This window comes from Magallana gigas, chromosome 2 (assembly GCF_963853765.1).
Source record: "Magallana gigas chromosome 2, xbMagGiga1.1, whole genome shotgun sequence".
Taxonomy (NCBI): domain Eukaryota; kingdom Metazoa; phylum Mollusca; class Bivalvia; order Ostreida; family Ostreidae; genus Magallana; species Magallana gigas.
The window spans coordinates 50,208,374-50,231,020 of record NC_088854.1 but is presented as its reverse complement, the minus strand read 5'-3'; the positions used below and the strand labels follow the sequence as shown (position 1 = coordinate 50,231,020).

At 34.1% G+C, this 22,647-nt stretch overlaps 2 protein-coding genes across 7 annotated transcripts; one reads left to right on the top strand and one right to left on the bottom strand.

The window, feature by feature from the left end:
• Nucleotides 1-1,240: 1,240 nt before the first annotated feature.
• Nucleotides 1,241-13,601, bottom strand: LOC105321974 (uncharacterized). Of its 3 annotated transcripts, none has more exons than XM_066077000.1 (10): nucleotides 6,808-7,379; nucleotides 6,640-6,688; nucleotides 5,923-6,039; nucleotides 5,624-5,727; nucleotides 5,198-5,279; nucleotides 4,924-5,069; nucleotides 4,756-4,803; nucleotides 4,557-4,665; nucleotides 2,909-3,031; nucleotides 1,241-2,451 (listed from the first exon to the last, which is right to left on the bottom strand). In XM_066077000.1, exons 1-10 carry the CDS (start codon nucleotides 6,904-6,906, stop codon nucleotides 1,826-1,828), a joined length of 1,503 nt encoding a protein of 500 aa, XP_065933072.1. In that variant the 5' UTR covers nucleotides 6,907-7,379; the 3' UTR covers nucleotides 1,241-1,825. The 3 variants fall into 3 exon arrangements, with proteins under 3 accessions (XP_065933072.1, XP_019920303.3, XP_034299612.2); XM_020064744.3 differs by having other exon boundaries at nucleotides 1,243-2,754; nucleotides 6,808-7,377; XM_034443721.2 differs by lacking the exon at nucleotides 6,808-7,379 and adding an exon at nucleotides 13,462-13,601 and having other exon boundaries at nucleotides 1,244-2,754.
• LOC105321964 (MIT domain-containing protein 1) lies at nucleotides 13,171-21,513 on the top strand. 4 transcript variants are annotated; one of them, XM_066077002.1, is made up of 7 exons: nucleotides 13,171-13,314; nucleotides 16,491-16,635; nucleotides 18,007-18,108; nucleotides 19,014-19,150; nucleotides 19,437-19,523; nucleotides 19,845-19,963; nucleotides 20,740-21,513. In XM_066077002.1, the coding sequence occupies exons 2-7, from the start codon at nucleotides 16,494-16,496 to the stop codon at nucleotides 20,918-20,920; spliced, it is 768 nt and encodes a 255-aa protein (XP_065933074.1). In that variant the 5' UTR covers nucleotides 13,171-13,314; nucleotides 16,491-16,493; the 3' UTR covers nucleotides 20,921-21,513. The 4 variants fall into 4 exon arrangements, with proteins under 4 accessions (XP_065933074.1, XP_065933073.1, XP_065933075.1 ...); XM_066077001.1 differs by having other exon boundaries at nucleotides 13,171-13,323; XM_066077003.1 differs by lacking the exon at nucleotides 13,171-13,314 and adding an exon at nucleotides 13,558-13,698.
• The last annotated feature ends 1,134 nt before the right edge of the window (nucleotides 21,514-22,647 follow it).

Sequence of the window (22,647 nt, the reverse complement as noted above, 5' to 3'; positions counted from 1 at the left end):
CTAGATTGCAAAGGCATAATTATTCTGAATGATATGGTGCACACTGATTTAACGATCTCCGATCCTTAACAATGTTCTATAACTCTAAATTATCTAGATTTTTTTTTATTTGTACCATATTAAATCTGCCTTTTATATTGACAAATTTAGATTTGTATTGTAGTGTCAATATTACGCTCTGTTACTCAGCGAACTGCTTGGCTGAGGTCTACTAGGTAAAGGGGTCGAGCCACAGATGCAGGGGTACAACAGTTTATTTTTTTTCTAATTTGATATTGACTTCTTTTAACCTATCATATCCATCATGGCCAAATTTGCAGTAACTTCATAAAATGCATGGATACCATGAATAGATTTTTTCACAATTTAATTTTATTTATAAAGTTTGAAGGATAAATAATTTTTCTATGATGAAAAAAATACTTTGAGGCTGAGGATCGGAGCACCTTAAAACAAAAGAATAGATTTTACCTTTAAAGTACTTTAAAACCAAATAACGGTTACCCAATGATTCAGAATAAGTCAAGTACATGTAATTCTTGCCTTGAATTAAATGGTTTTCATTTTACGCTTGGTATTGGATACTACAGCGCGATATATATAAATTTGTGCCTCTGTTGGATTGTTCTGTTCTTTCCTTAAACATTGAACTGTGTATCCATTACTCTTATATGCCATACATATAATATAGATTAAAAAACTGCTTGCTCTATAATTTATAATATGATTCCCCACTTATGTTATAACTGAACAACTTAAATGTAGAATTAAATCTTGCTGGGTTGGACAAAAATGCTGTCTGCTGAAGACAAAGAGCAATAGAAACAAAGTTGTAGAAGACCACATTGCATAAAAGTTGTTTTTTTTTAAATTTACTTTTATAAGATAGCCACTGAACCTGAAACTGCAAAACATAACGTAGAAAACTGCAAGTAAAATGTTTTGCTGACGTAATTAACGAGATGAAAAAACGCCTTTTAGTAAATTATAAAAGTTTTGTAAATGACATACCCAGCAATATATTTTACATAATTTTAAAGATACTGTACATGTTTTACTATTATACACAAAAGTATTCGGCATATTGGATCTAGTGAAGGATTCTTTGTGTAACTACATGCCGAACTTTGTGATTAAAACCATATATGAAAAAAAAACACGGTTAAATACGATATCATAGGACAAATGCTTATTTATTAAAATTATCTTCTTTGTATCATTATAAAGGCATGCAAAAAAGCAAAAAAAAAAAAAAATAAATAAAAAATAAATAATTTTAAATAATTAGCTTTATAGCATGAAAAAAGCATTTAATAGCAGATTTCCAACTACATGTATAAGTATAATCCTTGGGATTTTGCGACGAAAAAATGTTCGAAAGTTGTTACTTGAAACGTACCCAAACCTAAATAGCTCGGTTCTTTCAGGCAAACTTTATGCTTGAATCGCTGAACTTGAGGAACACTGAAATCGTTACGTTGTTAAAAAACATAGCTGAGAATGTATGTTTTAAAGTAATGCTGTATTTCATGTTGCATGGTCCTCAGTTTTTTTCAGTCCCTTATCCATCCTACATTGTATTACAGGCACTTTACCTACTTTCCGCACTCATATTATTTCATTACACAAAATATATCTTACTCAAATTAATGTAGTGGTTAAAATAATGTAATTTATTATTATTTTATTTGTTAAAGGGGGGGGGGGGGTATTTAAATCATTAGAAATAATACCGAACTTTTCCCCAACAAGAAGCTTGTAAAGTTTAGATTTTTAGTCTTTCCAAAAGTTTGACAGCGAGTGTTCTTCATTGCATAACACATTATTAAACACTTTTCCCTCCGATGCTTACTGCCTCCATCTCATCCGACATTAGACCATTGTCCGAGAGTAGCGAAAACTTTCGCGGATCCGCACTGCGAGTGTTGTACTTTGGGGATGTATCGTGCCACAACCTCTGCTCTACGTCACTCTCTGTCTCGTCTGCAGAAGAAACCATTAATCCTTCATAGTCACAGCCGGTTGCGGTATCCTCGTTTGTATAAGTAAAATGACCCGGTAATACAATGTGTTCGGAACCGTTCGAGGTCAATTGGAAACCCAGCATTCGTCTGGTGCATCGGTATTTCCTCCTTTTGTTAATGGCGATAACCTGTGAGATGCTGTCGAAGGACTGATTTGACAAAGCCCTTGGTCGTGGTTTTTCTGGGACTAATCGTGAGGCACTGTGATCAATTATTTGTAGGGACCTGTGCAGTTGCGACAGCGTTTTATCTGAATTCGGCGCTTTTTCGGCAATATGAGGAATCTCCTTGTTTTTCATTTTACGAAGACGGGTGAAAATGAAGTGGTAGAACATTGCAGTATCTTTAGGCAGATGGAACATGGTGATGTTGTCTTGATGTGGCATTATTTTCGACCATGGCATCTTTGCAATCATTTTGCACTTCTCTAAAAGATTAACAAAAATTATTTCTGAAGTTTTCTTTACAGCCAAGTCCTCGGATCGCTGCAAACATTTCAACATGGATTTTGATAGAATGATCACGAGCAATGTGTTACTTGGAACTTTGAATATTTCCTTTTTGTAGACATCATCAGGCTCAATAAACCTGCAGCTCACTTGTTGTTTACAGGTACTAGAGATATTTCTTTGTAAAACAATCACAGCTTTTTGGTGACATTTGTTTTCATTTGTAGCATACAAAATAACCTTTCTTTTATTCTTTGTTCGCGTTTTTTTGAAACGCCTGGCTACAAAAAAACGACATAGTGCGGTTTATGAATGCATACAATTTTCTTTTTTAAAAAGGGGCTAACAATTCTACATCGAATTGATTTGGCAAACAGTGCTGATCGAGTTACCAAATATTACAAAAAGCAAAATGTGATGTTACGACTCACGTACCTGAAACGGTTTTGAAAAAGATGGTCAGAGCAACAGTCGCAATCACTCCGAAGAAGGTCAAGACCATAACAGTGGTGACGGCGTACACCAGTGTCACCGGCACGAAACGCTCCGCTGTCTTCTCTGTTAACAACAAATAGATACATCAACTAGCACATAATCGTATCTATCCAACAACCTTCATTCCCATCAAAATCAAAATAATCAAACAAATAAAAAAGATTTAAAAAAAACAACACAAAACAAAGCAAAAACAAACAAACAAAATACTCAGAGCAAAACAAAACACACAAAAGCCCTCCCCCCCCACCCCAAAAAAATCTAACCCCCAAAAAACCCAAAACAAACCGAAAAACCCACAAAAAAGTAACTACTTTTATCAATTAAATACCACAAAACAAGCAATAACCATCGAAATAATAGTAAAAATTAGTATGAAGTAAATGACTAACTCTTTGATAATTTAAGAACTCGTAGAAATTCAATTTTGCATATCATCTTTTAAGACATTTGGACAAAAATTAAAACCATTTAATTAATACTTTACATGTTATTTGCCTAGCTTTACATACTCAACAAAAAAGTTAAGAGCCAGCTGTAGAAATTCATTAATGCATATAACATTTTGTAAATGGGGTTGATGCTAAAGATATAATGATACATTAAGGTGGTATGGGAGACCTCCATGTTGTGACGTTTTGTTTATAGAAATAAACAATAATTTGAAAATGAAGTGTAATTATATAGGTAGTGTCTTTCCCAAAATTGTCACCAACAGCGTAGCGCATTGGGTTAAGGTGGCTCACTACACCGTGAAATATTTTATCAAATCAGCAGAAAATTACTTTATAATGATAGATATCATAATGGATAAGAAGTATTTAAGTCTAATAGGCAAAAAAATGTGCAATTTTGGATGAAAATTACATTTTCAAAAATTTAATTCAGTTAACATGAACAAAAGCTCCAGGCGGATTCGAACTCATGATCTGCGGTTCAGAAGCCCAATACTTTAGCCACTGATCTATGACGATATAAAACCCCATCGAACGATATAAACGATATTATAAGGCAATAAGCAGCTAATGTTATACAAATCATTAATCGTGTTCCTTTTGGAGTTTGCCAATCTGTATACAGACAACCAATACATGTACAACAGGAATATAAATAATACCAAACTTTCAGAAACCGGAAATCCCTGTACACATGGTTATTTTCACCCCGTGTAATTTTCACCCTTCTACACTTACAAACAGTTTCGCTCCGTCTTGAATTCGCCTAGACACAGATGTAATCAAAGAGAGACAATTTGAAACACTGGAATTTACCCAGTCTTAAAATCGACAGCTGGCAACAAGGGCGAAAAGGCCGGGGAAAAAAACGGGGCGATTTTTTTTCTTGCATACAGTAAATTTAAATATTGATACGTCGTTCCAATAAACGTCATAATTGTGTTTGTTTTCCTCCATCATTTATCAATATCAAGTTTCCCTATTTGGTTAAGTAGTTTTACGACACATAATTATTTGACGCATAATCTTTAGTGTTATTTGTCCCATGTTTTTTTTTTTGTTTTTTGTTTTTTTGATTTTGTTTTTGTTCTTTTTTTATTTGAGGCAAACAAGACAGCGTGAGATGATCTTACCAGTTCTCCACTGGGAGGGGTGGATAAAGTCATCTGTTTTCCAGTCCTCATACTGTTTACACTGGTGGCTATTAACACAGTGACAAATGCCAGCGTTGCTAACCTTGATCTAATAAAAATTTAGAAATGTGTAATAGCATGTCGATTTTTAAAAGTTCTAAACAGTCGTAAAAGAACACAATTTTTTTTTTATATATACCTTTGCAAAGTATGACCCCGGATCGATATCAAGAAATATCGCAAAGTTCTGAAATTAGACATGTAATGAAAAGATAGAATATCAGAACTGTATTGTTTAAGAAGAGAAACTTTTTCCTAAATGTCATGGATAACTAAAGCTACGATCATATAATCCTAAAGATAATACCTGAGTAACTGTTTTCTTTTCGTATAATTTTCCGTCGCTTTTCCATAGCTCAACGTCGTAGTTGAACTTCTTACATGTTTGAACTTCAAACGAAATGTTCAAATAGGAAGCGACCCAATTGGTTATCAATAAAGATGAAACCCATTCTAAAAGAAACAGTAATATTTTCTACAATTGGTACCACCATCTACTAAAACGTGGATAATTAGAAACTCTTGGAAAGTTTTAAAAACACAATCATGGCTTTCAAACCACCACACAGAAATCGATTTACCCTTTTCTTTTTTAATTTTCCATAGTGGCTGGACATTGGGAAAGAGAGTACTAGTCGTTTGGAAGTAGGTCTTGAAGGTCCCCTGAAATTGTTCATAAATAATTCATGGAGTCCACTACACACCGTGAAATAATTTCCCCCCTTTTTCAAACATAATGCGTCAGTCCCAAAGGAGAACCGTTTAAATAATTCACTGCATTATTATCTGCTTTTTACTGTGGTTGACAATTTTTTAACCGGCATTTTCCCCAACAAAATTAATATTTATCGCCTTTTCCTGGCTTTTAATAGTAAATAAACATGCAAATCACATTTTTAGAGGTCTGTTAAAGGTTTAATCTTTAAACGAAATGTCCCGAGTTTAGTCAGCAACTTAAGGGTCCCAAACATGCAGTTGAACACAATCAAAGGAACTCGCTGCCTTACCCTGAAGGAGCTGTCCGATTTGACCAAAATGACCTTACAGAGAGAGGCTGACCATGACGGATCCTCGGGGTACAGCACTAGATATCCTCCCGTGCTCGAGTCGTCTGTTGAACAACATGAACAAAAAATTCAAAAATTTTAATAATCAAATATATGTATAAACACATCATATTTTTATAAGGTGTGCCTTATCATAATATGTACAGTGTACATATGACTATAAATTCTTTCTAACGTACAGGAGTGACTATTAGTATATTATTTTTTATGGGTAGGGATGTACGTCAGCGATAACTTACACGTGGCATTCCACGCGACTTCTCGTTTACGTTCGCTAAAACACTTCCGCTGAACATCCCTGACAGCTCGGTATGTTGGAGTGACGTAATGTCCAAAAACCACGTCCTTGTGGCACTCTGAGGATAGATGAATGTATCGATAAAATAACAATGTCTATCAGACAAAATTTATAGAAATGGAATAACAAGAATAAAATTCTTTAATTTAGTTAATTTTCAAACTAGTTTTGTCCTATGTACATGTGTAATGACAACTTCAAAGTAAAATGACAATAAAAGGCGGACAAAATATTAAATTGCTCCTTTGTTTAAAAATCAAAATAACTGATGGTTAAAAATAAAAATTTTAAATTTCTGCTAAACGGACATAAAATCCGTACAAAATAGATATTCCAGTTTTCCACTGACCAGGGGTATGAACATGTCCCCAATCATTACTTTCATTATGCAATTATTGAAAAGTCATTTATAAATCTTAATTGAAAAAAAATGTATATGTATTTTTAATCTCTCAACGACTTTTGTAGAAGTTTACGTCTCTTTTAGATTTCCTATAATCTTGCAACTAACATGCATTTGATATTTTAAGCCCCTTTAAGCCAGACCATAAACCTAGAATTTTATGTCAAATAAGCATTCAGTTATTGAGTTTTTAGAATAACTCTTTGGGACAATAATACACTTTTTTTACCTTCCCACATAGAATTGAAAACTCACCTTTTTCAGAAATATCAAGATCTTCGCACGAGATGTTGATTTTGGTATTCTAAAGGTAAACATAGTTAGTGCTGTGATACACTGAATTATACCATCTTGAAAAATTACAAATGGTTTTTGCAAATTGCTAGATAAGTAAAAGTAGTCGAGTTTTGCATACACTCTTACCTCAAAAACTGTAATGTTGACACATTTTGAATGATGCTTACAATAGCAGACGGTAACAAACCACAGTAGCAGACGACAGAAAATTGAACTACACGACATGTCTTTATCGTGGATTAATTCACGAGCTTGGCACGCGCCAATTTATATGGGTAGTGTTGCACTATGCCATTGATATAATATCACCATTTTGGGGTTTTAAACAGATTTACTACCATCCTGGACAAAGAATTTTAATTCTGCATTTTTTAAATTTTTGATTTGTCTTTTTCTTAGTTCTGAAAGAAAATTACAAATATTTAACCAATGACGGGTCGTTTTTTCATACATAGGTAATTACTAACTAATCAATGGTTTTATACTGAATCTCAACAAAAAATGTTTGTACTTACATATTTATATATCATACACACGCGTTTATGTTTTAGTATCAAAACGGTTTTTTTTTTACGATGACCATATTCATTACAGATTTAGATAGGATATTCTACAGTATAGAGCTTTAACACACATAGAAGGTCAATGTTCAATATATTGCAATATTTAGATAGAATGGTAAATACTAGTATGTCGAATCAATAACATTTACAAGGTTTGTATGGGACATTTTGCAAACTGAAGAGTTTGCATAAAAAAACAGATTGGGTACTAGTAATTTACCCACGTAAAACCAAATACATTCATTATGGTTCAGCCCCCTCACTTTTTCTCGCAGCAAACATTTGCACCTAAATTTACCTTGAAAAGATTGAAATATTGAGAAGTTGGAGTCATAGAAAAATTTGGTAGGTAAGAATTTTTCTTGGAACTATAGGTATACACCCCCCCCCCCCCCCCCCACGGATCACGGATTAGGAATTTGATGATTTGGGGAATCAGGTTTTTTTTCGCTTGTCAAGTTTCTAAGGCTTAGTCTAGCCCCCCCCCCCCCCCACACACACTTTCAATTTGCTTCCGACGCCACTGAATATAGAAATTCTTTCCGTTCTTTGAACAATTAAAAAGGCAGGCACAACTACTTGTTGAGAAGTCAGACGGTCTTTGTAATATGTATGATCAAAATGATATTGAGGACGAGTTCCATTTTATTTTGAAATGTCAATTTTATGGCGAATTAAGAAAGAAACATATCTTTATCATTCAAAAGTGTTTATAAACCAGTTAAGCCATTTACATAAGTAGAGTGGACTACTAGTATACGAAAGAACTCAATAATTTAGAAAATACCTATTACAAGCTTGATCGAAGATTAATAGAAGTTAATCATTGTAATGTGATGCCAAACTGCTGTACATGCTATCATATGATATTTTGTAGAACCATTTTAGCAATAGCTTGGACTTTGGGTAGTTGTGTCAAACGGAAATGTGACGTAGGCCTGTCTATTCCATAGTTGGCAACTCTGTCATGGCTGAAATTTACAAGATTTGTGTGTCTTTTGAGCTAAGACCACGCAATCGGTGTGTGTTTCGCTTGAAACCAGCGTCATTTTAAATTTTTTTTGACGCAAGAAATAAATAGTTACGTATATAACTGGAAGTCCAAGTCCTTGTTTAAATTGTTTTAAAACACACATTTTGATAATATTCATTGTGGTATATATAATCTGGGGTGGGGGGGGGGGGGGGTGGCTAGCATAGTATATAACTTCAATTTCAATCCTAATTCCCCTTTTTTTCCATATCAATTTTTTACATCCTCCAAAAAAGTGGGGGGGGGGGGGGGAACTCCATGACAATTCAATTTTTTATATGTAAATTTTAAAAAATTAGTTGCTGTGAGAAAAAGTGGGGGGGGGGGGGGCAGGCCCCCCTGCCCCCCCCCCCTCCTGATACTACGTGCCTGAAGAAAGCATTTGATTGTTTAAATAAATTGATTAAAATTCCAGGTATGAAAACATCCGGAATAAATAGGACAGTTATACTGCCTTGTCTGTTTACACCTAAAAATATAGTCTTTACTGAAAGTAATGACAAGTCGAAATTTCAAATAAATATATGCTCAGATTTATGTAGCCTACATGTTTATTTATTTCTCGATTTTGGTTTCCTGAATTAATGACTTTGTAGTCAAAAATATTTTGAAATCAGTTCATTTCAAAGAATCGGGTGTGATTAGACGTATCGAATTGGTTTCAATATTCAAAATGGTGAGGAATTTAAAAATTGATAATTTTATATAAAAAGCAATATATCTTTTTATGTTTTAAACAAAAATATGAGTTTGGTGGTGGGGTGATTACTACGGAAGCTCATTGTGGTCAGCTTAGAAGAAACAATAATTTCTTTTGCGTTAAACGCAATAACTACTGCGTTTTATCGCAATCTTTTGCTTAAACGCAAAAGATTGCGAATTAACGCAATAGCTTTTGCGTTTAAAAGTATTGCGTTTAAACTTAAAAGTATTGCGTTTAAACGCAAAAAATAATTTCGTCTAAACGCAAAGCAAATATTGCGATTAAACGCAAACATTTCTTCGATTAAACGCAATAATTTTGTGATTAATCGCAATAATCGTTGCGTTTAATCGCAAAAGGTATTGGGTTTAAACGCAATAGTTATTGCGTTTTATTGCAAAACTGTTTTTTGATTTGAACCTGACTTGTTTATTCAAACCAAAAAAAAGGTTACTTATGTTATGCCACAATCATCCGTCAATTTTCCATCAAACGTAATGTTAGACATTTCTCGCTTTTCTCGTCGTGCTCTCACCTCTATTTCTAATGGTTTTTATATTGTTTCTCATAAATCGAATCTTAAATATTCACTAAAATCAAATAGTCCGCACATACACTGCATGTATTACTGCCATCCAAAATGCTTTATCATATCATTGTCAAATGAAATGAAAATGTTTATACAATATGACGGACTGATTTGGCATTTATTGTAATTGTTATATCACTGATTTGAATTAGTGATATCACCTATTCAAAAAGTGATAGCATTTATTAGAATAGGTATTATCATCTATCAATAACCTATTTATCTTGTGAATTGAACAAGGGATATAACATATTTGAAAAAAAAAGAAGATACATGTATCACTCTTTGAGTTTGAATAGATGAATCACCTATTCAAATAGATGATTTTACTTTTTGAAAAGGTGATATCACCTATTCAATTTTGTAATAAAAGATTGCATTAAAACGCAATAAATATTGCGATGTAACGCAATATAAATTGATTTATTTACTGAACTGCATGGCCTCAATTATAGCTTCCGTAGATTACAATAAAGTGTTGAAAGATATTAATTTGCCTTGTCCTGTGTTTAAACTGGAAGCACCTTGCTATTAAATATATTTTTGTTTTTATTGTTATTTATATCAAATTAATATACTCATAAAATATGTTCAAAACAAAAATTAACTATTTTAATATTGGCATCAACCAAAACATCATTAGAGGTTCTTAACAAACATTTGACTAGAGAGAGCTAGATTCTTTTATAAGAGAATTACTAATTCAAAGACTAACTATAACAATAACTTAACTATAAGTATATGGGAACTAATAACAAAAAAAAAAAAAAAATAAAATCAAATAAAAATCAAATAGAGAATATCCTCAAATGAAATACCAGTTCAAATGATCCCAGCCAAAATTTGTACTCATTAAACATTCAGTAAAAGATACAGAAAACGGAAATACGAATCCGATACTGGCAATAGTTGCAATCATCCTCCAATCGTTTCACTCGGCAAATTTACAAGCTTTAATTATGTAATGCATTTAGTTGCCATCGAAAGGAATCAACTTGAAATGGATGGAACTTGTTGACTGCATAAATCTCCCGTACATACGCCTCCCTTCTGTTCTTGTTGATGACAAATCATGTGCCTTTTGCAAAGGTTAAAAACAAAAATGCCAGTTTTTTTTTTTTTTAATTTTGAAACAAACCTCATTGATTATTAGAACTACTGTGAAATACACATACGCTGGAATTGTAAGCTTTTTACAAAGAATATAAGAATGATACACTGTTCATTAAAATGAATTTTAAATCACTCTTAAATCTTGGATATCATATAAAATCATAAAATCCCGTATTTGTTGAAAAAGCTAATTTTGACGTGAAAAGTTGTGTTCGAGTTAGTGTGCATACATGTACATGCATATTATACTACAGAAAAAGGAAGCATTTAATTATGCTTTTTTGGCAATATCGATCTTTTTAAAACTGAAATACATGTATCTTTAACTCAGATATACATGTACACCTATATTGGTTTTAATAACTAGGCAAATCGTCCCGAATGCTAGGCCCTGTCCTAAAGCACCTGTGCATCGTTTGGTATTTTACATGTATTATGTCAAATTTCAAAGCAACGTAGCACCCATCCCTATCGACCAACCAAGCCAACTAGGCAATATTTGGCTTTGGGTGACAAGGCTTTTCCTGTTTTATGTCAACAAATTAAGTTTGAGGTAAACCGCAAACAGTTACCATTAGAGGGGTGGCCCGTAATATGCAGCTGTCTCGGTCTAGATATGATTCAAAAAGCTATCGGGTCGATTTACCTGGTAAAATAACACACCAAATTGGGGGGGGGGGGGGTAATAACAAACAGTTTCGAAGATATGTTTAATTAAAACTTGAGGATTTTGTAAGAGAACCACACACACACACACACACACACACTGAAACAATAAGATAAAAATCACCTTCATCTGAATTATATATAGAAATAATTTATGATTGAAAATGATTTTTGAAGCAAACATATATTTTCTTGTGCAGAGATATGGACAAACTATGTGTGAAACTACATGCATAGGCGTCGGAACCGGGGGGGGGGGGGCACTTTTTTTTGCAAATGTAGACCTAACCATTAAGCACATAGCAACATAGAGGGCTTAGCACCCCCCCCCCCCACTTTTTATCGCCGGAAATATAGTTGTTCCTAACCTTGAAAGATTGAGAAAGTTGGAGTAATAGGCCTACCCCCCCCCCCCCCCCCCCCCCCACGGATTAGGAATTTCATGATTTGGGGAAAAACGGTAGGTAAATTTATGTTTTGGAAGTATCGCATAGCACCCTAACTCCGTCACTACCCTAACTCCGTCACTTTCGGGAAACTCCTCGCCGTTTGAAATCAAGTGCGATTATGACGTCATTTTTTGCATGTCAAAAATCCTCAATCAAATGTCAACAGTTTACAACGTTTAAATTTAAGAATGTGTTCAAACATAACAAAATTACACCCTGTTCATTTTATGCAACAATAATTGCGTGAAATCAGCTGACACCTTTTTACGGGTGCACTAAAATAACGATATTTCTGACATGCGGGCCTATTTGATTATTTACTGTGGTCAGTCATTTTAAGAGAGGTCAAAATGAAACATTCACATGTAATTTATTTTTTATTACTGAAGGTTATTAATACATTTTTTTCAGTCCGCAATAGCCTTTATGCACTACATTGATGATAACGTCAAATCGCTCATGCCGTAATTTTTGCCTTATACAGGGTTACAGATTTAATACGGTGTGTCGGTAATTATAGAATATGCTACATTTATTAAAAATGTAATAAATAAATAATATAACCATTAATATATTCATTATTGATATGATATATTTGAAACATGTAAGGACAGAAATCAAACGACATCCATACATTCTGAAAAGGTCATTGTGATTGTTGTTACAAGGACCATTTTTTTTATTCTGGCGATCATTTCACTTTGATGAAATGATATACAATTTAAATTGCATACACCGATTTTACTTATTATAACTTGCCCTAGATACAAGTTGAGTTTAAACTAAATTGTTAATGTGTCTTCATTCCCTGGCGTATCATAGATCATGTGGGTGACGGAGTTAGGTTCATAAGTTATGATAGCACGTGTGATAAACGTCGTATTCAGAGGGCTTATTTGAATAATAATAAAAATATTTTTGTAAATAATTTTATAAATTATAACGTTTCATGTTATATTTAGTGATTGCAAATGATAAAAACCGCAAAAATAATTTGCAGAGAAACGCGGACTGTTTTCTGCATATGGTGACGGAGTTTGGGTACTCGGGGATATAGGTATATACCCCCCCCCCCTCCCCCCCGGATTAGGATTTCAATTTGCTTCCGACGCCAGTGACATGTCTTGAAGTCAAGTAGGCTTTTAATTTCAAGAATCAACTCTCTCTCAAACTACTATACGCATATCTGCAAGGTATGTATTTCAGAACTCGAAAACGGCGAAAATGAATTATTGATACATTTCTTACATGTACAGTGACGTGCAATAATTATATATTGCACATACACTCGCGGACAGAACCTTTGAACCCCCCCCCCCCCCCCCAACACACACACACACACTTCTATAGTTTTCCTCACTTCCGGGGAAACCGAAAGTGAAAATAGAGTGACTGAACATGAACATACAGTGAAACAAATTCCACATACTGGCAGTCAAAAGAGCTGGAGACGAATATGCCATTTTAAAAGCCTCAATATGTCGGGTCTTCGTCTTTCATTAAACAAAGAAAAGATAGTGAGTAAGGTAAACAGGCGCAAATTTCCCCTTACTCAGGGTACGCTGTTGTCTTTCAAATTGAATGAACGAACATTTGGCAGATCAGTGAATAAGAAATTCAGGGACAGATATTGTTCTATTTTTGATAACCTTCTATAATCTTACCATAACCTTTTTTTCTCTCCACACCAGCAGGCTGTAACACTTCACATCTATAATAGGCTATCTCTTGCTGTCCTTAGCTGCTGTGTATGTGGTTGTTCAGCTAGGCCAACCAGTTGCATTAGTTCCTTTGTTGTTCAACAGTCCTCTCTAGGTGGTCTTTGGTCTTCCTCTTGCGTGTTTGCCCACAAGCCACCACCCCAAGGGTATCTAGCAGTCGATCATCATATCCCTCTCATAGTATGTGCCCTAACGTTATATACAATATCATTCCATCTTTGTATTTCACAACTGATGATATCAAGTCCTGCTATTTCTGTTATTCAGCTTGCATTGTTTAAGTTTTAAATTGTTTTCATTTTATTCTTTATTTTCTTTCTAGGCACTTGTTCTGAAATAATCTAGATGTTTTATAATCAGTTATGGTTTTCTTCCAATATCTAGTTGATAACCTTCATTAAAAAAGCTGGACACCACTCATAATTAGGCACTGTCAAACAGACATATAAAACCTTCAATTTTGTTACACCCCATTGCACACCTGTAACTCGAGGACAAAGTGTAGTACATGTATTCCCTTCGTGGTCTCTGACTTTGTTTTTCTGTTTTTAAATAATGCATTAGCCTGTATATTTGATGTTAGTATTCTCCTGGAAAAGGTGCATAAAAATTTGATAATTTCAATGCAACTAAGTAATATGGTGACCTAAATGTAACCTGTACATCCACACAGGTGAGACCTCTACAGCAAAATATTTTAAACCGACAATAGGCTGCGGCTTATAAAAGGATTTTGGAGACAGTGTCGATGAAAGAAGTATGGAGGGCAATGCCTTTTAAAAAGATACAAAAATCTAAAAATGTTTCTTTATCTTTATCAGGCACGTAGCATCAGTTAATTGAATTAACATGGAGTTGGTCCCCCACCCCCTTTTCTGTGACCATGTAAAAATTGCATTGAAAATAAGGAAAAAGGAAATAAGTAGTGAAAGTGATGTGAAAAGTATACCTGCCCCCCTTACCTACTTACTTACTTATGCCTGCTACTCCTTCTGGGGCATAGACCACTGACAAGATTTCTCCAGGCCCCTCTAGTCTGTGCAATCCTTTCCACCTTTTTCCAGTTTTTTTGCCCATTCTTTTAATTAAATTTCCACCGCCAAATCTCTCTGCAAAGTGTTCTTTGGCCTGCCCCTTCTGCATCTTCCTTGGGGTTCCAGTATAGGGCTTGCCTTGATACAATGTGTCTTGTGTAGCATATTCCCTAGCCATCTCCTACTTCTCTTCATTATTTTTTCTTCAATCAAGGCTTTTATTGTTCTCTGTCACAAATCTAAGTTACTGATTTTGTTAGGCCATCTGATCTAGAAGATACAGATATGAGTTGATAAATGTCTGAATTGTTGTAGAGACAGTCATCCTCCATGTTTTTGAACCATATAGGTACCTGCCTTTACAGTCTAACTTGATTACAACATGTTGTAATTCCCTTTGCTTTCCAGATATTTTCAAGTCGCAGGAATGCTACTCTGGCCTATCCTATTCTAGCTTTTTATGTCAGCCTTTGTTCCTCACTGCTGGCCCTCTATACTACCAAGAAGGTGAAATTTTCTACCACCTCAATTTCCTTTCCTTCCATATTTAACATAGCATTTGATGGCGTGTTTGCTCCTAAGATCTTTGTCTTGGCAATGTTGATGTTTAGTCTTATCTGTGCTGATGTTTGTGCCACTGCGAAAATGTTCTCATGCATTTGGGCCTGGGTATGTGAGAGGAGTTGTGGTCTTGTGGATGATATTTACCAATTTGCTAGGTGATCTAAAATGTTGTAGAAGTTTTCAAATTGTTTCCCTGTGAACACTTTCAAAGGGTTTTTAAAGTCTATGAAATATACATATTTTACAAATTCAAAATATATTGTAATGAAAAGAGTTATGCCCCAGGCCTATTTCAAATGAAATGTTACATAAAAATTATTTACCCCCCTACCCCAACCCCAACCCCAATCTGGCTCATAATTCATCCACAGAGTGCCTTTGGGTGAAGTGTACAGTGACCTTGAACCAATTTTCTGGGACGAACCGAGGTCAAGGTCTTACAATAGCAGACTTACATGTAGTGCTTATCCCCACCATATATTCACCCCTGTTGGCCCAATCTGTTTTATACTTCACCCACAAAAAACTATTTGCAGTGATCTTGAACCATATTTCTAGATTTAAGGTCAAGGTCATATTGAAACTCTTTGGAAAATCCTTGTTTGGACCATATATTATTTGCCTTTGATCCTTTTTTGCTCATATTTCACATACCTGGTAATGAAACTATTTTTAGTCAATGGCTAAAGTGATACCAGATAGCTTTAAAATCCAGTTTTGGACCTTATTTTCTCTCCCTTCAACCTAATCTTACCCAGACTTTATGATAAGTTTTTCTGTAGGTAAGTGATGTACAGTTATCTTAAATTAGGTTTTTATGTGAAAAGCTAAAGATCATAGCAGACCTCTATGTAAAATACTTGTATAGAATTTGTTTTTATTTTTCTTCTTTGTTCTATCTGCCATATATATTGTGTGACTTTGCTTGACCTTAATGTGTGACTTCCAATTTTAGTTCTAGATCTTAGCACATCCTATATCATAAAGTCATCATATGAATGTAGCCTCTAAATTCTTTTCATCTTTTTGTTGTTTATTATGTGGGCCCTTTGAGATGGTCACCACCTCAATGCAATCTGATTAAAATCAGCTGTTCTGATATGCTAACACTCTCAAACACAGTAGTGTATCAGAACAGCTGATCTTAATCAGATTGCACCTAAATGATGTCTTATTTACTTTATACTCAGACCTGTGCAAAAATTCATGTTGTTTTCATTTTGCAATGCAAATATATCTTTAGGTCAGGCAATCAAGTCCTTTGGACTTTGTTTAATTTCTTCTAGCAATTGCAAATGAAGTATTGCCTATTATTTTATTAAAATATTATTAAATAACCAATATATTGAGATGCATGTTCATTGTATTTTACAGTAAATGGCAGACAAATTGCAAGGAGTGGAGAGTTCTGCCATCAGTATACTGAAACGAGCTGTGGAGCTGGACTCTAGCAAGCGGTATGATGAGGCCGTCACATGTTATCAGGAGGGACTGCAACTATTGCTGGAGGTGATGAAAGGTAAGACAATACTGCTTGAGGTGGTGAAAGGTAAGGCAATACTGCTGGAGGTGGTGAAAGATAAGGCAATACTGCTGGAGGTGGTGAAAGGTAAGGCAATACTGCTGGAGGTGGTGAAAGGTAAGGCAATACTGCTGGAGGTGGTGAAAGGTAAGGCAATACTGCTGGAGGTGGTAAAAGGTAAAGCAATACTGCTGGAGGTCATGAAAGTAAGGTAATACTGCTGGAGTCAATGAAAGATAAGGCAAAACAGTTGGATGTGGTAAAAGGCCAGGTTATAATGCTGGAGGTAGTGAAAGATAAGGTTATACTGCTTAAGGTGGTGAAAGTAAGGTAATACTGGGTGAGGTGGTGACAGGTAAGGTAATACTGCTGGAGGTGATGAGAGTAAGGCAATACTGCTGGAGGTGATGAAAGTTACAGTTTATACAGATAATAGGAGTAATCATTTCCTTTCATTACATTTGTCCTGTTTTTTGGGAGTTTAATCAACTCTCCTATGCAGTCACTCTGGCAAACCGAAAGTGAAACAGTGTTTGGACCTAAGCACAAATCATCACCGCTGACAAGATTTAGTTCTTGAAAATAATCCATAAATTCGATGTAATGTATCTTGAAGCATTGTGTTTTAAGAAATTTATTTATGAACACCTTGAAAATATTCAGATGTTAAATAGTACGAAAAATTTAGATATTTTTTGCAGTCGTTTGTATTCATACGCCAGAGTTCAATATAGTCTCATTCAAACCATCGGCTGTCTCCGTAAATCTCTGACAAGCAGAGAGTCATTCTATATTTAGAGGTCGCGTCATCAAGCTGTCACGTGACCTGGTGTACACGAGCATCTGGTTGAACGAGACTAAAGTTCATTATTGCTTGGATCCATACATTTTTGGAATATTTCGATTTCTTATACATAGTTTGATGGAATAAATTCTATCTTTAATTATTACACAACACAATTCATACGGGGTTTTCTCAAAATTCTTGTAGGAAAAGTCCAAGAATTCATATTATAAAAATATGCGTAACTCAAACACAGGTTATAAACTGCTTGCTAAGCAAAGTAACATTTCATTGATTTTAAAATGAATAAAAATCGATATAATCAACTCCCGTCAGTAATTCAGTATTTTGATTATTTTTTGTAAATGTAGGAATTACGATCATTCTTTAATCAAGAACTAGAAAATGTCTTTTTCACTGAGCCCCATATTAAAACATTTCAAAATATTTCACTTTGTTCTATTGAAGATTGCAGACAGTGAAATATCATGTAGTCTTTAGCTGGAGTACATTGACATGCTACAATTTTGTCCTGTGTATGTGCATGTGGAATAACATTCATCGTTGATTTGTGTTTATTTCAGGGGTGTCAGATGGGGCCAAAAAGGAGAAATTTCGACAGAAGATGCTAGAGTACATGGCAAGAGCAGAGGAACTGAAAAAGTTTGTCAGGGATGAGAAGACAGGTGCTTATATTTATTGAATTGAATTTACCATATTGTTGAATCTGTTTAGTTAGTGCCATAGTTCAGATGGAGCAGCAATACAATTCATTTGTTGATATCTTCATAAAGCCAATGATGCCTTCAATTATTTGAATACTGGTGATCAAGATATATTGATATATGGATTTAAAAGGTTTTATACTGTGATATTGAACCTTTTTCAATATACAACAATACGGAAATTATTTCTTCACAGATTTAGTGCAGGTATTTATGTTGAGTAATTAAACATTGAAGTCCACTACTTTATACAGGGAAATATTTGCCCCCATTTTCAACCCTTTCGCCCTCATTGTCAGCGGGTGAATTTAAGACTGGGCGAATTCTGATGTCTCCAAATATCTCTCTTTAAACACAACTGTGTCTGGGTGGATTCAAGATTGGGCAAAACAGCTTGCAAGTGTCGAAGGGCGAAAATTACATGGGGTGAAAATAACCTTATATACAGTATGATTCTGGATTAAGAGGTTGACAATATTATGGCTGGAAGCCTGGAATACATGTAAATATTATTGAACTTTCTTCTTAAATTCCTTGTTTAATTGGAAAAACGATTCATATAACTTGGATTGTCAAATTTTGACATTGCATCTATTATCATTAGAATACGAAAAAAATATATTTATCACATGTATATCATTTTGAACCCTTTCTCCAAGAAGATATTTAAACAAAAGGGTGCTTTCCCTTCAACTGGATGTAGAAAAGGAGGGGGTCCAATAATAAATATGTTTTCATTTTGATAATATTTTAAAAGTAATAAATATAAAATCAATATATGCATTATCAAGGAAAGAAAATGTACCTTGAAATATAGATTTCAAATTATGTTTTCTCTCAGCAACATGTATTTTGTTTAAATGTAGCTGGAAAACAGCATGAACAGATTCAGATTGAGAGCAATGCCACAGGTTACAGCTACGAGACACTGTTTTCCAGATTCCTCAACCAGTTTTTGACAGAAATTGAAGTGGAGGATCCATACATTCGGTCTCATCATCAGGTATGGTGAAATCATTAGAATTTGTGTTGGCTCAGGTTATGTTGATTTTTGTTGTTTTTTTTTTTTACCAACGAATTTAAATTCTCAGCAAATTAGGATACACTGTTTTAATTCATTAATCATTTTAGAAAATGCACGAAATTACATCCCAAAACTTGTGAAAAGTTGACAATCCATAAATATTGGACCCCAAAAATTAAATAGTTCTACAGTATCCATAAGTTCTCAATGGATAGAAGAAAATCTATTGGAGTAACTTTTGAAATAAGAGTTTTAATTTTTGTAGATATACAATTTCCTGAGATTTTGTGAATTGGTTGTGAAATCCAAAGCTCCAGTGAAAGAGATCCGGCTGTTAACTGGGAGTGATGAGGTTGGTGTTTATACATGCAAGGATTGTTTCATTACCTATTAAAAGTTTAAATGAATGTGTGGTTTATTTCATTCCAATTTTGGGCCCAGAAAAATAAAAATTTACAGGATATGAAAAAAGTCTTAAATGAACAATATAAACACAATTTGATGAACTACACTATTATGCAGATGCAGCTTACATGCAGGGGTTGTTTTATGACATTAGAGAGAACGGGAATGGGGTGGGATTAATGTGTTTACTAGATATCCAAAGAACTTCCCAGAAAGGATAGATTGACATTTATTTTAAGTTTAATCTTGTTGACTTTTGTGTTTTCAGAATCCTGAGCTCCAGTCTCAACAGCATGATAAGTTGGGACAGTTGTCAGAGAGCCTACAGAAGCACAATATAAAGCTGACCATCAAGTACTCGGACACTCTGCATGATCGAGAGATCAGGTGCGGTTTATATTCGGTGATACCGGTAATCATAAATTTATTAGGCATTAACTGCAAGTGACTGTGGAGTTTGCCTGTACTGGTTCATTAAGTAAATAATTCTGATAGTAAGAGTACCAGTAATATAAAAGTTAAATGCTGTTTAGATGATTTGTTAATGTTTTATGTATTTTATGCTCTGCCAGTTGGATGCCTTTTTTGCATTCTTGTTAAAGCCTTTCCTTAATATTCTCTTGCATTCTTATTCCTTAAACTGATACTGCACAAACAGAAAAGGATAAATTGGTACTACTAGTATATGTACACTTCCAAGACATTTAACATTGTATTTAAGAAACAAATATTTTTTAAAACATTTAATTGTTTGATATTGATGCTTTCATAAATACTAGTTGACAAAGCAACAGTTTTGGTCATTTCATTCTGATGAAGAAAATTTATTTGTTCACTTGAATCATTATCAAAGTTTTGGATAAAACCATCAGGGGTAAAATAAGATATATGGCATTCCTACTAGCCCTGGCTAGTGGGTTAACATTCAGCTTCCATCAGTGCTGGGTCCTATGTTAAAACCTCAGCAGAGACAAGATCTCAGTCACACTAAAGTAAATCACCACTATTAATACAGCTACTCTGTCATTCTACCATTGAAATTAAAGTTATAACTGTTCTGACTCGGCACTCTTTTGGGATTTTAAAGCAGTGTCATTCATTGTCAGTGTTTGTTATCACTGAGAAAAAGAGTATGACTATAGATTGCATTTTTTAATTTTCAGGTTTGACACTGGATGGGTGGTTAAAATCGGCAGGGGTTTAGACATATATAAAGCTGCAGAGAGCAAGTTCTCCATTGGATTTTGTGACTTTGACCTTCGACCGTGTCATCAGACTACCATAGACATTTTCAACAGGAAGTATATGAAAGACAGTGTTGACACAGCTGAGGATACGGTCTGACACCTGAGTGACTTCCCTTACATGCATCCATCCAACAGTATCATCAATCACTGCAGTTACCAATGCATACAGCAATTGTGTGGCCAGTCAAATATTATGATTGCCAAATAGCTACATCCAGTTGGCTACTTTTTTGTACTTAGCATAGAGATATTGTTTACAACACCTTGTGATCAAGGAAAAAACTTTCAAAGATATTCCTGCACATATGAAGCCCCTAAGTTTGAATGTTTCTGGCATTATATAATTATACTAGTGTGTTTAGCTCTAATCCGCCTAAGTAAATTGATGATGATAAATTGATATTATTACTTAACAGAATATTGAATACTATATTAGTATATAGTGTTATTTAGTATGCATAGTTCATTCATTAGTTATATATCTAAAGAGAGATAATTCAGTTTCCCCATTGTAGAATATTGCAGTTGACGTCTTTTTCCTCTTGATTTTATTTGAATGTATAAAGATCTAATTCTTAACAAGTACACATCTAGCATATGGACAATAAAGCCGATGAAACTATCAGCACGCCAGTTGTGGCTTTATATGTATACAAATGTATTGTTAGATTAAATGTGTTTATTAATTATTCTGATAGTTTTCATTTCAAAAGTATGTTGAATCCAGACATATATTGGATAGTTTTTAATGTTCACAAAGTAATTATTTCTTCAAAGCTCATATATTTATATTCTTTCTATTATTCCAATGTAAAATTAAGTAAAGGCAATTATAGGAATGCTACTCGCTATAACCTCGAGCCAAATGGATACCGTAATAAACAGTAAATGTATAATATATGAAATGATACAAATATCAATAATTATATTCCCAACTTTGTAGATATATATGCTTGTGTATTATTATTATTGTCTTTAATTTACCCGACTTTGGCAATATCAGTTCGTCATCTACCATGCTCTTTAATAAGCCTATCTGGTACACTGTTGTTAGCGGCGGCAGAACTTGCACCGCCAATTCTTAAGAGGACTCGATAGTCGTGGCCATTTTCAGACTGTATTTATCTCCTTAGAAGAAGAGATCTATATGAAATTATAGGAAAATACCAAAATTTAAAAGTTAGAATATATGGATATTTTTTTTGTGAAAAAATAGTTTATAGCTAAACAAATCATATCTTTAAAATTTTACGTAGATTTGATGGTGAATTTGTTTACCATCAAACCTCCATAAACTATGTAGACAAAATGATTTACAGTCCACCCCTATCTGAGACAAAACGTTTAGAAATATTTCCATCGCTCTCGTGTAAGAAAGAGGTCGATTTTGCGTGATTAACTTATACTTATTCTGAAATTTAAAATATCAGACGGAGCGAAAAAACATTTACATCCGAATTTAAATTCAAACCAGCAAAACTAATATATATTGTACCTGATTAACCAACTAATTGGACAAGTTGATGTACCTGTCTTTGATACAATGACGTTGTTACCCCTTCTATTAACATCGGTTTTTACCTGTCTAATATTCACTATGATATACGTGTCATGACATTTTAAATTTGACATTTTCAAATTGGTAATATCGCTGTAACGAAGAAAACCAGCAAAACAAAGTGTAATACATAGCACAAATTCTGACGTTGTATAAGTTCAAACAATCGACACAAAATTTTTCACAATTTCTTGCAAATGCACTACGGATATTGGTTCCTTTTTAATGGTTGGAATTCCTAGAATTCTTTTTGCGCCTTCCGCAAT

Bases quoted from the DNA above. Each gene is read 5' to 3' on its own strand.
- LOC105321974 (XM_020064744.3), bottom strand. From the start codon at position 6,906: ATGTCGTGTAGTTCAATTTTCTGTCGTCTGCTACTGTGGTTTGTTACC. The intron at 5,070-5,197 runs GTAAATCGATTT...TGTTTCTTTTAG, and splicing joins GAAAATTAAAAAAGAAAAGG to AATGGGTTTCATCTTTATTG. The intron at 2,755-2,908 runs GTACGTGAGTCG...GTTTTTTTGTAG, and splicing joins CTTTTTCAAAACCGTTTCAG to CCAGGCGTTTCAAAAAAACG.
- LOC105321964 (XM_066077002.1), top strand. From the start codon at position 16,494: ATGGCAGACAAATTGCAAGGAGTGGAGAGTTCTGCCATCAGTATACTG. The intron at 16,636-18,006 runs GTAAGACAATAC...TGTTTATTTCAG, and splicing joins ATTGCTGGAGGTGATGAAAG to GGGTGTCAGATGGGGCCAAA. The intron at 18,109-19,013 runs GTGCTTATATTT...GTTTAAATGTAG, and splicing joins TGTCAGGGATGAGAAGACAG to CTGGAAAACAGCATGAACAG.